The following is a 14,712-nucleotide window of genomic DNA, read 5'->3' as shown; positions in this document are numbered from 1 at the left end:
ATATTCAATAAGCTATAAGAGGAATCATGGATATTTATGAAGGGAGAAACATGTGCATGTGCTACTGGGCTTCCTGCCTCTTCATGGGGTTGCATGCTCAACAAACAGTGGCATTAATAAGATCCGAAGGTGGAGTTTTTGGCCCTCTGATGTCAAAAGGTGAAACAGAAGACACAAAAGCCCTCACTGTGCATTCTTCCTAGAACAGCCAGAACCACTCCATGGTCAGGGGTCCCTTATCAGGAAGGGTTGCATTGTCAAACTGGTGAACTGTCAGGTCAAAACTGCAAAGAGGAAAGAGGAGTCTGGTCCGGGTGTCAGATGGTTCGCTAAAGGTAGCAAAGGAGTGAGCCATCAGTTTCTTGTTTTCTAGAGCTGGTTTCTGCTTATTCCTTAGAAAAAAGTTCTGGTTGAAAGTTAATACGGAAGAGGCGTGCTGAAGCATATCTGACAACATCCCATCTCATCCTGGCCAGACTGGCTTTTTAAGGTTTCTCTGGGGTTCTCTTGGCCAAGAGAGGGTCCATTCCCTTGATTGGGGGGCTTAGATTTTTATTTTTATTTCTCAGTAGATAACAAAAATGAGCGAAAGCAGGGACTTGAAGAAATATCTGTACATTTATAATCATAGCAACATTATTCACAATAGCCGAAAGGTAGAAGCAGCTCAAGTGTCCATCAGCAGATGAAAGGGCATACACAGTGTGATACATCCCTACAATAGAATATTCTTCAGCCTGAACAAGAAAGGAAATCCTGACACATGCTGCAGTATGGATGAACCTTGAGTGTATTATGCTAAGCAAAATAAGCCAGTCACCAAAAGACATACTGTATTTTTTACTCTTACTCAGTACCTAGAGTAGTTCATGTTAATAGCCCATTTTGTGTATGAAAAGACCAAGAAGACCCTGCGTGTCAGAGTCACATAGCTCATAAGTGGCAGAGATGCCTTTTGAGCATTAACTAGAAATACACAGCGGTATGTACTCCGATGCCTGCCCAGGCGGGTACCAGGAATGACCCGTAAATCGTGTGAGGCAGGTGCTTTCTGTGAAATGAGTCTTTCGAGTCTTGGCTGCAAAGTAGATTAAACTTTAAAGGTCTTAACCTGAAAAAAACTTAACTTGGCGAACGTAAAAATAATCTGGACTAATCTGAAAGTCTACGTATTATGTGATTTTAACTATCAGACATTCTGGAAAATACCAAACGATGGAGACCATAAAAAGATCAGTGATTGTACGGTCAAGAATGAATAGATGGGACACAGAGGAGTTTTTAGGGCTGTGAAAGTACTTTCCATGATTCTACAGTGGTGGATACATTTCATTATACATTGGTCCAAACCCATAGAAGGTATGCCACCAAGAGTGAACCCTGATGTACACTAAACTCTGGGTGATCGTTGATGTTTGGGTGTCAGTGCAGGGTCATCAGTTGTAACTAATGCACCGCTCTGGTGAGGGGACGTTGGGAATGGGGGAGCTGGACACGTGGGGGACAAGGGATTATACAAGATCCTGGACTTTCCACTCAGTTTTGCCGGGAGCTAAAACTGCTCTGAAAAATAAAGTCTATTAAAAAAAATAATCGTATGGGAGGATGTAAGTAATGGGGTAGGGAGGGAACAACCACAAGCAGATGGTGATCATCGTTAAAGCCAAGTGAAGGGTGCTTGGGTCTCTCATGCTGCCTGCTTTTATATTGTATATGTTGGAAATTATCCTTAATACCGTGTAAAAGCAAAGCAATTGCAGAAATTCCTTTGAGTTGTGCTGACCCCACTGATTGCGCTTTCTTTTTTTTTGGAGTCGGAATCTCACTCTTTTGGTCAGGCAGGAGTGCAGTTGCACACTCACGGCCACCGCAGCCTCAACCTGCTGGCCCCAGGCAATCCTTCCATCTCAGCTGGAACTACAAGTGCATGCCACCATGCCCTGCTTTTGACTGTGCTTTCTAAGGAAGGCAGCGTGACATCGAGATAGGAGCTTGACCTTGGTTCAGATCCGCTCTGCCCTTCCGGGAATAGGAGCTTTTGCCTACTCTGAGCCTAGTTTCATTTGTAAAATATTGGGTGATTTGTACGCCACAAGACTTGTAAGCATCAAATAACATGGTTTCTATAAAAGCATTGACAGGGACTGGAACATAGGCGGTGCTCTCTGTGTGCGTAACAGCCATGCAGCAGGAACTGGGGTGGTCTTGCAGGAGAGAAAACAGGAGTGGTTGGATGCTGGCCACTTTCAAGATTTCACCTTTGCCCTATGATGATTCCTTGCCCAGGAATCTTGTTTTGGAGGAAACCTGGGATGATATGAATCCAGCTTGCCACTTTGTCTAGCAGGAACCAGACTGGTGACTGAGGGCCCAGCAATCTCTGCTCATGGAGACCCCACAGTGGGGATGATACCACCTACATCTGGAACAGACGAACCAGGGGATCCTCTGTATTCCTGTTGGCATCACAGTCCAAGCCTGTGTCCACTGCAGCTGACCAGCAGAAGGGTCCAGGGCAGTTTGGGTTTTAGTTAAGAATCTGATGGATGGTTAAGCCTTTATTGATCTGAAATAGAAATTAGGAAGTCTTGGAGAAGAGAAGCTTGCTCTAGCAGAGGCAGGAAATAATGCCAATAAACTCTTTTGGTGTGCTTGTTCCTGGCCACAGGTGTTCCTTCCCTACTTCACAACCTTCCCACCCTCCTCCCCAGCCCTGCTGCCCACGAGCAGAGAGGCAGACTCCATTGCCTGGCATTTCTGAACTCTTCCAGTCTGGCTCCAGATGACTCTTTCTTCTCATTTCCAGAGTGTTCCAGGGACATTGGTGTTCCCGTTATTTCCCAGATCCCAAAGACTTGAGACCGATCCCACCCAGGCCCGCAGCTCCGTGTGTTCCTTCTCCCTTCCTAAATTTGGGGTCTTTCTTAAGAAGTCACTTCTTTCTGCACATGTGATTTTCATGTCCCTGTCAGAGTCCCAAGATAGAAAGTCACTGACCCTATTTAGTCACTACCTTGACTAAAGCCAAGTGTGGGAATGTGCTAGCAGACTGATCAGCCGAAATAAAGCATCATTATCTCTCCTTTCCATTTAATTGAAGTGACATTCTCTGCATCTCTTTTATCACTTCACCTTAAATTGCCTCTTGCAAGCATCCCTGAATTATGCAGAAATGAATTTAAGGCAAATTTCCAGCTACTATTACTTGACTCATTGTTCTGCAGGGATGGCATCTGTCACTTTTAATTTGTTTCCTTTTTTCCACCCATTTTGGGCAAAATGTTTTGTTAAAAGATGCATTCCCCCTCCCCAGAGCGGCTTGTTTTAATGCCAGAGGTATTTAAATGCCCCCATATTGAACTGTACAAGCTAATGATGTAACTTAAAGTATGTTTAGGGAAGGAATTTTTAAAAACCCTACAGCTTCACCATTTGAGAAATGGGCTTTGTAATTCCCTGGAAGTTCAATGCCTTCCTCCGCATTTTCCCTCTGTAGTAACGAGGCACCTCATCTTCAAGTTTTATTGGCAGCAAACACTGGGTGACAGGGATGCTACAGGAGCCTGAGGCCCTATCATAATAAAGTCATTTTAGGGCCTGTCATTGTGCCAGGAGCTTGGAATAGTTAAATTGGTTCCTGATTACTTTGCACTTGCTAAGTTCCCCTCTACTCAATTAACACATAATTATTTAGAACTGTGCTACTTTATTGCTCGCACATGGCTTTCCAACAGGCAGCTTTTCCCTGAAGGCTCCTGTCAGAGCCCACGAGGCAGCCACTGGCTCTTTTTGTCCAAGGACAGAGGCAAGACTGGTGGGACCGCCTCCAGAAACTTCCCGTGGTTGCGAGGTTGGAACCTCTGTGGTGTCCGAGCCTCGTCCGACCACAGCCGTGTCCCAAAACGTGAAAAGGTCTAGAATTCATGGGGCTTTGACTAAATGGGACTAAACATTTTGTAAAGTGTAGTGGAGACTATAGTGTTCAAGTAACTTTGTATCATGCCGTGATGTCTTTTTTTCTTTTTCTTTTTTTTTTTTTTTGAGTTGGAGTCTCACTCCGTCGCCCAGGTTGGAGTGCAGTGGCACACTTACGGCCACCCCAGCGTCAACCTGCTGGGCTCCAGTAATCCTTCTGCCTCAGCCTTCCAAGTAGCTGGAACTACAGGCATGTGCTACTACGCCCAGCTAATTTTTGATTTATTGTGGAGACAAGATCTCACCAAGTTGCCCAGGCTGGTCTTGAACCCGCAGTCTCAGGCAATCCGCTCGCCTCGGCCTCCCAAAGTGCTGGGATTGCAGGCTGAGCCACTGAGTCTGGTCGTACTGTCTCTTTTTTACCTTTAATCTCAGAGTTAAAAACTAAACCTGTAGATTCAAAAGTTCCAGGGAACTTAGAGGCACTATGGTTTAGTGCTTTCATTGGTGGGTGGGAAATATGAGACTCACAAAAAATGTGAGCAACTCTTTTTGTTTGTTTTAACATGTTAAAATGTATTTTTAATTGACAAATAATAATAGTTTGTATTTATGGTGTATAATGTGATGTTCTGACACATTTTTTTTTTAAAGCAGGATTTATTGAGAGGACAGAAAAGCTCCCACAGGGGGAGGGGACCCAAAGTGGCTGCCCCTGACACATTTTAATACACATTTTAATTCATTATAACGAGACTCAGATGCATCTTTATTCATCGATATGGGAGCCATTACAATCAACGTAATTTTGCCAACAAGAGATAGTTTGTTTATTCCTGTAGTGTAAAAATCTGTGCTTTCAGGATTCGACAAACTCTTGGAGAGCATTTTCTGCATCCTGCTGATTGTGGAAGTATTGTCCCTGCAGAAAGCTGTCAAGATTCTTGAAGAAGTGGCAGTCACTTGGCGAGAGGTCAGGTCAATATAGTCGATGAGGCAAAACCCCGTAGCCTAATTCACTCAACTTTTGAAGCGTTGGTTTTGCAACATGTGACCAGGTGTTGTCATGGAGAAGAATCGGGCCGTATCTGTTGACTAGTGCCAGCAGCAGTTTTTGGTGCATCTCATGAATCTGCTGAGCAAAATTCTCAGGTGTAATAGTCCCACTGGGATTCAGAAAGCTGTAGTGGATCAGAAAACAACAGATCACCAAACAGTGAGCAGGACCTTTTTTGGTGCAAGTTTGGCTTTGGGAAATGCTTTGGAGTTTCTTTTCTGTCCAGTCACTTAGCTGGTCATTACCAGTTGTCATATACAAACTGCTTTCCGTTACACATCATAATCTGATAGAGAAATAGTTCGATGTTGATGCGTAGAATAAGAGAAGACAATACTTTGAAAAGATGTTTTTTTAAATTTTAGATCAGCTCATGAGGCACCCACTTCTGGAGTTTTTTCATCTTTCCAATTTGCTTCAAGTGCCAAAAGACCATAGAATGGTCAACATTGAGTTCTTCAGCAGCTTCTCGTGTCGTTGTAAGAGGATTGGCTTTACAATAGCCACAAAAAAATGAAACACCTCAGCATCTTTCTAACCAGAGAAGTGAAAGGTCTTTACAATGAAAACTACAAAACACTGCTTAAAGAAATCCATGGAGACACAAACAAATGGAAAAATGTCCCATGCTCATGGATAGGAAGAATCAACATTGTTAAGATGCACATTCTACCAAAGGCAGTCTACAACTTCAACTCAATACCTATTAAATTACCAACATCATTCTTCTCAGACCTGGAAATGACAATACAGAAATTCATATGGAAACATAAACGACCACACATAGCCAAAACCATCCTTAGCAAAAGAAACAAAGTAGGAGGTATCCCATTTCCAGACTTTAAACTTCATTATAAGGCTACAGTATTCAAAATAGCCTGATACTGGTACAAGTATAGACATATGGACCAATGGAACAGAGCAGAGATTCCAGAAGCAAACCCTCAATTTCTCAGCCAACTCATTTTCAACAAAACCTCCACCAACAACCACTGGGGAGAGGAGAACCTATTCAGTAAATGGTGCTAGGAAAACTGGCTGACCACATGCAGAAGGTTGAAACACATCCCCTACCTATCACTACACACAAAAGTCAACTCTAAATGGATCAAAGATCTAAATGTAAAACCACAAACTATAAGAACCTTAGAAAATGCAAGAGAAACCCTTACGGAAATTGGAACTGGCAGCCAATTCCTGATCAAAACCCCAAGTACCCTTGCCATAAGAGATAAGATAGACAAGTGGGACCTCATCAAACTGAATAGCTCTGCAAAGCAAAAGAAACGAGAGTGGGGAGACAGCCTACAGAATAGGAAAATATATTTGCCAACTGTATGTCTGACAAAGGCCTAACATTCCAGATCTACAAGGAACACAAGCATGCCAAAAGGAAAAAAAAAACAGTCCCTTAAAAAGTGGGCAAAAAACATGAATAGACACTTCTCAAAAGAAGATATACGGGCCGTTAATAGACACATGAAAAGGTGTTCCACCTCACTAACCATCAGAGAAATATAAATCAAAATCACAGAGATACAATCTAACCCAGCAAGAATGGCATCATTAATAAAACAAACAACAACAGATGCTGGCAAGGACATGGAGAGCAAGGAACACTTCTCCACTGCTGGTGGGAACGCAAACTAGTACATCTTCTTTGGAAAGCAGTGTGGCGATTTCTAAAAGAACTAGACATTAATCTTCCATATGACCCAGCAATCCCCTTACTGGGAATATACCTGGAGAAACTCAAAGCATTCTACACACACACACACGTTTATTACAATGTGCAATAGCAAAAACTTGGAACCAACTATGCTGCCCATCGAAACTGAACTGAATTAAAAATATGTGATACGTATACACAATGAAATATTACACGGCCATAAAGTAGGACAAACATATGGACTTTGCAGAACTTGGATGGATTTGGAGTCGATCATACTCGGTGATCTATCACAGAAACAAAGAACAGAGTACCCTATGTTCTCACTCATAAGTGGACCTTGAACGATTATCGTAATACTATAAGAAAGGGATTGGCAGTAGTGGGATACTGCCGGAGTGGGGCTGGGGAACACACACCATCAATTAGGGTACCTGATCTCGAACCAGGCAAAATGGGAACCAAAGAGAGCCCCACACTTTACCTGTACGTTGACCACTTGTATACCTAATCCTGAATTGTACCCCACATCTTTAAAGTAAAATTTAAAAATTAGTTTAAAAGAAAAAGAGGACCGGCTTCGATGATTGCTCTCAATTGGTTGTTGTCAGTTTCCAATGGCTGGCCACTATGCTCCTCATTTCAAGGCTCTCGTCTCCTTCGCCAGACGTTTTGAACTGCCACTGCATTGTGCATTCGTTAGCAGTTCCTGGGCCAAATGGGTTGTTGATGTTGTGAGTTGTCTGTGCTGCTTTATGAACCATTTTGAACTTGAATAAGAAAATCGCTCGAATTTGCTTTTTTGTCCGACATCATTTCCATAGTCTAAAATAAATATAAAATAAACAGCAAGTAATGTGGTTACCAAAAAATCATAAAATGAGAAATGTGTATTAAAATGATGTATAACATAACCACATTTAAGAAGTTTTCCACTGGCAAACGGCAAATTTCAACAATGCAAGAACCACAATTACCTTTGCACCAACCTAATAATTAGCATATCTGTCGCCTCACATAGTTATCATTTATTTGTGGTGTTGTGTAACATTCTATAGATCATGGTGCTTCATGTTTACATGGACAGAAAGCTATAGATAGATAGACATAATTGAATTAAGACTTTAATTGTACCCAATGTGTCTATATGTAGACTAGTATTTGACACTGTCAGGAATTAACAGTATTTTGTTTCCAGTAGGAGCTCACGAGGTTAAATTCCAGGATAGCAGAGAAGGAAGTCAGGAAAATTTCCTGTTGTTTTTGTGGTTGATTTTTTTTTTTTTTAATAGTTATGCCTTGGGAATAAACTATCTCCATTTCCCCTTGGCCTCAATTTTTTAAAATGGGTAATGTTATGACAGGTTTGATGAAGATAATACTCTCTGGAGGCAGGAATCAGTGACCAATAAGAGGGAGATGATGTTTGGTTCCATGGGGCCATTAAAAATAAAATGTGGCCATTATCTTACTAGACTCTGGTGTGGCCATGTGCTCTTGGAGCTATGGCTTTCGCCATGTTTCCTAACTTTGGTCTCCTCCCCTCCCTTGGGAAGGTGAATCCTCTGTCTCTCTCTCTCTTTCCCTCTCAAATTTACTTTCTAAATAAACTATGTTTTCCAATCTAAAAATAAATAAATAAATAAAGTGTATATAGGCTTCCAGACCTTATGGTTCTTTGAATCTTTTTAGAATGACATAATTTACCAGGGATTCTTTCGGCATTATTTATTTGCATTTGGTTTTAGCTCCTAAAATTTTAGATGATAAGTAAATCCTTTCATAGATTAAAAATAATTGAAAAGAGCCCTATTAAATTCAGGCTTGTTCTTTTGCTTAATTATTTTGACCATTTGGGACAGCATCCATAAAAGCATTTAATTCTCATACCACTAGTTTGATTTTTTTTTTTTCCAGAAATTATTTAATTCTCCTGACTCAGAATAAGACATGAGTTGTTTGATTCATAGGACGGTTGTTCTGTGCCCGCAAGTCCCTGACTTTTGTGGTCGGTCTCCTTCCACTGACCCTCACAGCCTCTTCCTCCTGTCTCCTTCATTAGGCGTGCCTCTTGTTCGTTGTGTCCTGATGGGCACACACCACAATGTTGAATAGAGAGAAGAAAGAGGAACTCTAATTCCCAGAGGGTACCTTCTACCTCTCCAGCGGAGCAAGCTCAGAGGGCTCCGTTAAGTAATAAACTAACGGTTTCTAAGATCAGAGCATTTCATGATATGCACAGTGGCAAGGAGGATGAAGGGAATAAGCTCTGCAGGATAAGAGAATGAAGGCATGATGCCCAGCCATAGATGAAAAATGCCTAATGAGAATTTTGGATAACAAGCACCTAGAAAGAGATGAAGCCCACCATAGAAAACTTTCACAATGCGAGGACTCCAGGGAGAGCTAGAAGCGACGAAATATTCTAGCCTTCTGGTTTGGATCAGAGCCTGATCTTCTGGCCCAGCTAATCCATCAGTCCATCCATGCACGCATGCATCCATCCATCCATCCACCCATCTATCCATCCACTCACTCACTTATTCATCCCTGTATCAGTTACCTAATGAGTTTTATACAGTGTGCCAGATACTGACTTGGCCTCGAGGGCTCTTGTGTGAAACAGACACAGCCACTACCTTTGAGATGCCCACAGTTTACCATCAGGAGGACTTCCCTATCTCCAAACCTAAGTCTAGCAATGTCCAGCACAGACTGAGTTATCAGCGATGGAGAGGCAAGTCTGTTCTCAGTCCACCCTCCCTAGATCTGCCTTCCAGAAAAAGAACTATGTTCTTGAGCTGCGTTGCTCCCTCCGTTTAAGTCCGGTGAGGCATCCTGCCGTCTAAATGCTTGGCTTAGCTTTTTCATATTCCTCCACACCTTAAGGCAAATTGTTATGCAAACACTTCTCATGTGATTTTATTTCTTTTTCCTAGTTTGACGGAGATTAAAAATAAATTACGAATTACAGTGGATAATAGATATTCTCACCGAAAAGTAAATCTCTATGTTTCTTTTTGCCTAGTTAAATAATTGACTTATCTTCAGGTGAACTCGGGGCGTAGCTATATTTTTAGTCCTACCAGGTGTGAGCGGTAGGATATAATTTATGCGTGTGCTGGATGGTTCTGTGGAAGTGATGCAGCCCTTGATGCATTGAGCCCGAATTTTATCTGATCTTTGTTTACTGCATTGATTATGTTTTTCATTTGATCTTCCTTTAGTTTGCCCCAAGCTACTCGAATTCCATGTCACTTGTTTTTTGTTCTGGCTTTTTAAAAAATTTATAGCAAATCTAGATAACGGAATCTGTTTCTCAGCACCGTACTTTCTCAGTTGCCAGTTCCTTAAAAAGTTTTTGTTCCGCCATATTTTTTAAAAGTCATTTGGAGAAACAACTTTATTTAACTAGCTGCAATTGTTCCAGAGCTTAATTAGAAGTAGCATATTGCAACTGTTTGGGCACTAACTTCAGGCAAAATAATTACCCTGTAATAACAGTGCGTGCTCTTTTTATTTTATTTTTTATTTTTTAGAGACAGGGTCTTGCTCTGTTGCCCAGGCTGGAGTACAGTGGCACAATCGTAGTTCACCGCAGCCTCGAACTCCTGGGCTCAAGTGATCCTCTCACCTCAGCCTCCCGAGTAGCTGGGACTACAAACACGTGCCACCACACCTGGCTTATTTTTTTACTTTTGTAGAGAGAGTCTCGCTATGTTGCCCAGGCTGGTCTCAAACTCCTCCTGCCTCAACCTCCCAAAGCACTAGGATTACAGGCACAAGCCACAGTGCCTTACCCACAAATGCATATTCTAGTAAGGTTGTCATTATTGTCACAGAGGGCTGGAGAGCGTGTCCTCTTAGAGCTCATAGGGACCCAAGGCTACTCTAGAGAATTCTGAAGCTGCAGGAAAAAATTAAGAAAAAAAATGTGGGTCATAAACCCAGCATCCTTGTACATCATCAGAACCCATCTTGTAATGACAGGAAGTTATTCTATTCCACTAACTCCTGGGGTGAATGCAGTGCTATTTGAACGTAGTTGCCAAGGGTCAGGTGGGTAGGAGACCGTGTTCTCTTTAGTTCACCTCCTCTGCTTATCGGGGCTGAACGTGACCTGGCAGACCTCAGCCCAAGACTGGTGGGCTGATTGGAGTTACCAGGCATCCTGCATGTTCAAGGCATGTCCTGAATTTTGTGACTTTTGTCCTGGCTACTCTATTAATTTGTCAGGATTTCCTAAATGTTCTGTATTCAGCTTTTCCCCCCCCAATCAGTTACAGAATTCAGCAGTAAGAGCTATTTTTCAAATTTAACTGGGCGCCCTATATTTGCAAAATCTGGCAACCCTGTGACTGATGAATACTGCCGCCCAGCCTGTGCTCTTGGTTACTTACTGGTCAAGGCCACGGTCCCCGTGCCCCTCCATTAATAGCCACTTAATAGCACTAATTCGTCTTTTAATGGGCCCGGGGAAGAAATCAGATAACGCCATCTGCAGTTTTCTTCAGTGACTAATGGAGCAAACTTCCTCACGAGCCCTTTATCACAGCTGTTTTGGGCCTAGATCCAGCTGATAGGTTTCTTGATGAAACGATGGCTCTGAATCCCCTGTCTCAGAGCAGCATGCAGCGTGTGTGAGATAATCTGCAGTGACGGCTGATGTGGACAGGAGGGCGTGGCCCCAGGTGGTGATAGAGGCCTCCTTGAAACCCCAGGTGGTGAATCCTTTCTTCCCTCCTCCCTGGCTCACTGCCTTTTTGTGACTCTGGGCTGGCCAGGGCATGGGGAGCTTCTCTGGCCTGCTTGGCCGAAGTGATAATGTCAGAGAGGAGCAGTTACTACTAGTAAGTAACCTAGATTCCCCTTCTACTCTGGCTGCGTCCTGCTGTCTAGATACAGAAAGTATAATTAAGTTTATTATCTGTAACCTGATGCTAATTCCTCCTACATCCTGCCATTGTGCAAAGGGAAAGTTTGGGCCGTTTAAAAAGTAGCTGGACTAAGCTTTAGTATTGTAAGCCCTTTCCAGGGCTATAAAGCAAATCTACTGAATGAACAGAGACATGAGGGACAGTACTCTAGAGTCCTTTAGGGCAGCCCAAATCATATATTTCATCGTAGAAAATGAAAAGTCAGCTGGGCTCGGTGGCTCAGCCTGTCATCCCGCGCCTTTGGGAGCCTGAGGTGAGTGGATGGCCTGAGCCCGCAGGTTCGAGACCCGCCTGGGCAGCGAGACCTCATCTCTACAATAAATCAAAAAATCAGCCAGGCGTGGTAGCGCGCGCCTGTAATTCCGGCTACTCGGAAGGCTGAGGCGGAAGGATCGCCGGAGCCCAGTGGGTCGAGGCTGCGGTGGCCGGGAGCGGCCACTGCACTCCAGTGTGGGTGACAGTGTGAGACTCCAACTCAAAAAAAAAGAAAATTAAAAGTCATGGTATCGTAGCATGTTAACATTGTACATTATCAGTGAGTCGAGGAAGTAAAATTCCGGCTAGGATTCCTGTCGGATTACTTGCATACCTACTCTAGAGTGTTTAATTTTCTTTAAACAAGCAGTCATCAAAATTAGCATGTGGAGTGTAGGACAACGGATACTGAAATAGTGAGTACTTCCAAGCCTAGTGACATCAGGCGACTGTTCAAGCCTGGGAGCTTTTATGTTATGCGTGCTTTCAATGGGGGTAACTTGAAAAAGTCAGCTAAGCAAAGATAAATTGAATAACTTATTAAGACATTGCATCTTGAGGAAAGGATTTAATGTGTACCTTTTCTTTTTTTTGTTTTAAATAGATCTATTAGTGATACTTTTCAAATGTTACTTTCAGATGCTGTTTTTTTGATCTGTGTGTGATCATTTCCTTGATTAATTTGGATAACATCTGCATATAATTCTGTGGATTTTTTCATTGGCAAAACCTCATAGCTTTGCACAAGACTTGGAGAGTTCACATTCCAGACAGTCTGGGATTGTATCTAATTGAAATGCCAAACCTACCAAGGTGCCAGAGCATAAGTGTGTAATTATGTAATTTTCTCTTGATCTTTCAGAGTCTTCCTGAGAGCAATTAATCAGTATGCAGATATGCTGAACAAAAAATTTCTGGATCAAGCCAACTTTGAGCTACAGGTAAGAGAAGAGGTAGCTGCGACCTTTGTGGAAAAATCGTGTTTGAACAAATAGCTGGTTTGAACCAGTATCTTATAGTATTTCTAAGCTTAATTGGTCTCCCATCCGAGGTGTGGAAATGGAATTTATAATATGTACTATTGGAACCTGAGGAGTGAAAATTATGCCTTCAGGGTATTTGCTCAATTTAGCAAGGAAAGAAATAGAGCTGCTTTAGAAACTATTGAATCAGACCGACAAGGAAGGACTCTCTGAGCAGGGAGGCCACCATGTCCCAGTGTGTGTGGCTGCCAAGATGGTCTCAGACCATCATCTTAATGTGGAGAGGAACAGATCAGAGGAGGAGAAGTGGGTGAGCATCACTGAGCCAGCTTGCTTCTAGAACTGTTTTCTCCTGATACTCTCTCGCAGTCTTGTGCTATGAACCAGCAGTGGCTTTTACCAGGCCAAAGACCCTACTCCCCAGACCCCGGGAAAGAGAGAGAGAGAGAGAGAGAGAGAGAGAACCAGAGAGAAAAAATATCCATACATGCACACATGCACTATACAGAGACTGATTTTGCCTGGTAAGATTTCTTACTGTGCATCTAGGATTTGTGACTCTTAGTGCCATTATACTCTGAATGTGTGTTTCTACTAATAATGATCTTATTTGTCATTATTATTACCTACTTTATTGCATTAAAGTTTACAAGTTAAAAAAAAGCATCAGATGCAAATAGTATATTTCTTTTCTGGGCAAGATTGTTCACTGAGAGGAACCTAAAGAATTTATGTGCACCCAGTGGGTGATCCGGCCCAGAAATGTGTTTCCAGATAACCAAAGTTAGCCGTCTACTTGCCCATTTGCATCGCCTCCAGAAAATGTAGAGCAAGTGTGATACTTAGTATATTAGATTAAGTTCTAACGTGACTATGCTACTTTTGTTCCTTTTATAATTTTTCATTTTAAATTTCTGTTGTTTGGGTAATATAGAATATAATTATAGCCGGGCTCGGTGACTCAGCCTGTAATCCCACGCCTTTGGGAGGCTGAGGTGAGCGGATTGACTGAGCCCGCGGGTTCGAGACCCGCCTGGACAGTGAGACCTCATCTCTACAATAAATCAAAAAATCAGCCGGGCGTGGTAGCGCGCGCCTGTAATTCCGGCTACTCGGAAGGCTGAGGCGGAAGGATCGCCGGAGCCCAGCAGGTCGAGGCTGCGGTGGCCAGGAGCGGCCACTGCACTCCAGTCTGGGCAACCAAGTGAGACTCCAACTCAGGAAAAAAAAAAAAAAAAAGAAGAATATAATTATATAATAACATGTCAGATACTGTATATCTAAAATGTTACTTTTTATCATTTTGATTTTATCATTTTCTCTGCTCAATTCTTGTTTCCATGTGTCACAGTAATACATACTTTTTTCATTGCAAAATACGTATGCACTGAAAATCAGTATACCAGGTAAAATACAAAACATTCCCTCCTGCCCCTTTGCTGACTCTCATTTCCCCTGCAGGGGTAACATTTAACTAATTGCTGTACACCCTTCCTCTCACCTAAAGCCTTTCTTAAGAGCCTGTACATGCTTTCTTTTGGCTTTCAGCATGAATTGGATCATACGCGATATGTTTTTCAGCTCTGTCATATTTCACATCATGAACGTCCCAACATTTATTCAGCCATACCTGTACTAAAGACCTATAGGCTGTTTGCAGTTTTTCACTACAGCAAGCTGTGCTACGTGAGGGATTTGATACCCGATCTCAGTACATGCCTTGCAGTAGAAGAACAGCTTGATCTCCAGGCCACGCTGGAGGGAATCTCATGTTTGATGGAAAGTGATAAGTTGACCTCCTAAAACGATTTCGCGATTTTTAATCCTATCAAACCTTCATTGAGAGCAGGCACTTTCTAGACTCTTCTTCAACACACATTTCTTTTTTTTTTTTTT

General features: G+C 42.5%; 1 protein-coding gene across 1 annotated transcript in view; it reads left to right on the top strand.

Moving 5' to 3' along the window:
- Nucleotides 1-14,712, top strand: part of DOCK1 (dedicator of cytokinesis 1) — a 362,706-nt gene that overhangs the window by 226,619 nt on the left and 121,375 nt on the right. Inside the window, exon 7 of the mRNA XM_008052893.2 lies at nt 12,696-12,774. Coding sequence (XP_008051084.1) covers nt 12,696-12,774 — 79 coding nt within the window. The remainder of the gene's footprint in view (nt 1-12,695; nt 12,775-14,712) is intronic.

The sequence above is a fragment of the Carlito syrichta genome, unplaced genomic scaffold, assembly GCF_000164805.1.
Source record: "Carlito syrichta isolate Samal-C Ts95f unplaced genomic scaffold, Tarsius_syrichta-2.0.1 Scaffold72250, whole genome shotgun sequence".
In the NCBI taxonomy this organism is placed as follows: Eukaryota; Metazoa; Chordata; class Mammalia; order Primates; family Tarsiidae; genus Carlito; species Carlito syrichta.
This window is presented reverse-complemented; position numbering and strand designations above follow the sequence as displayed.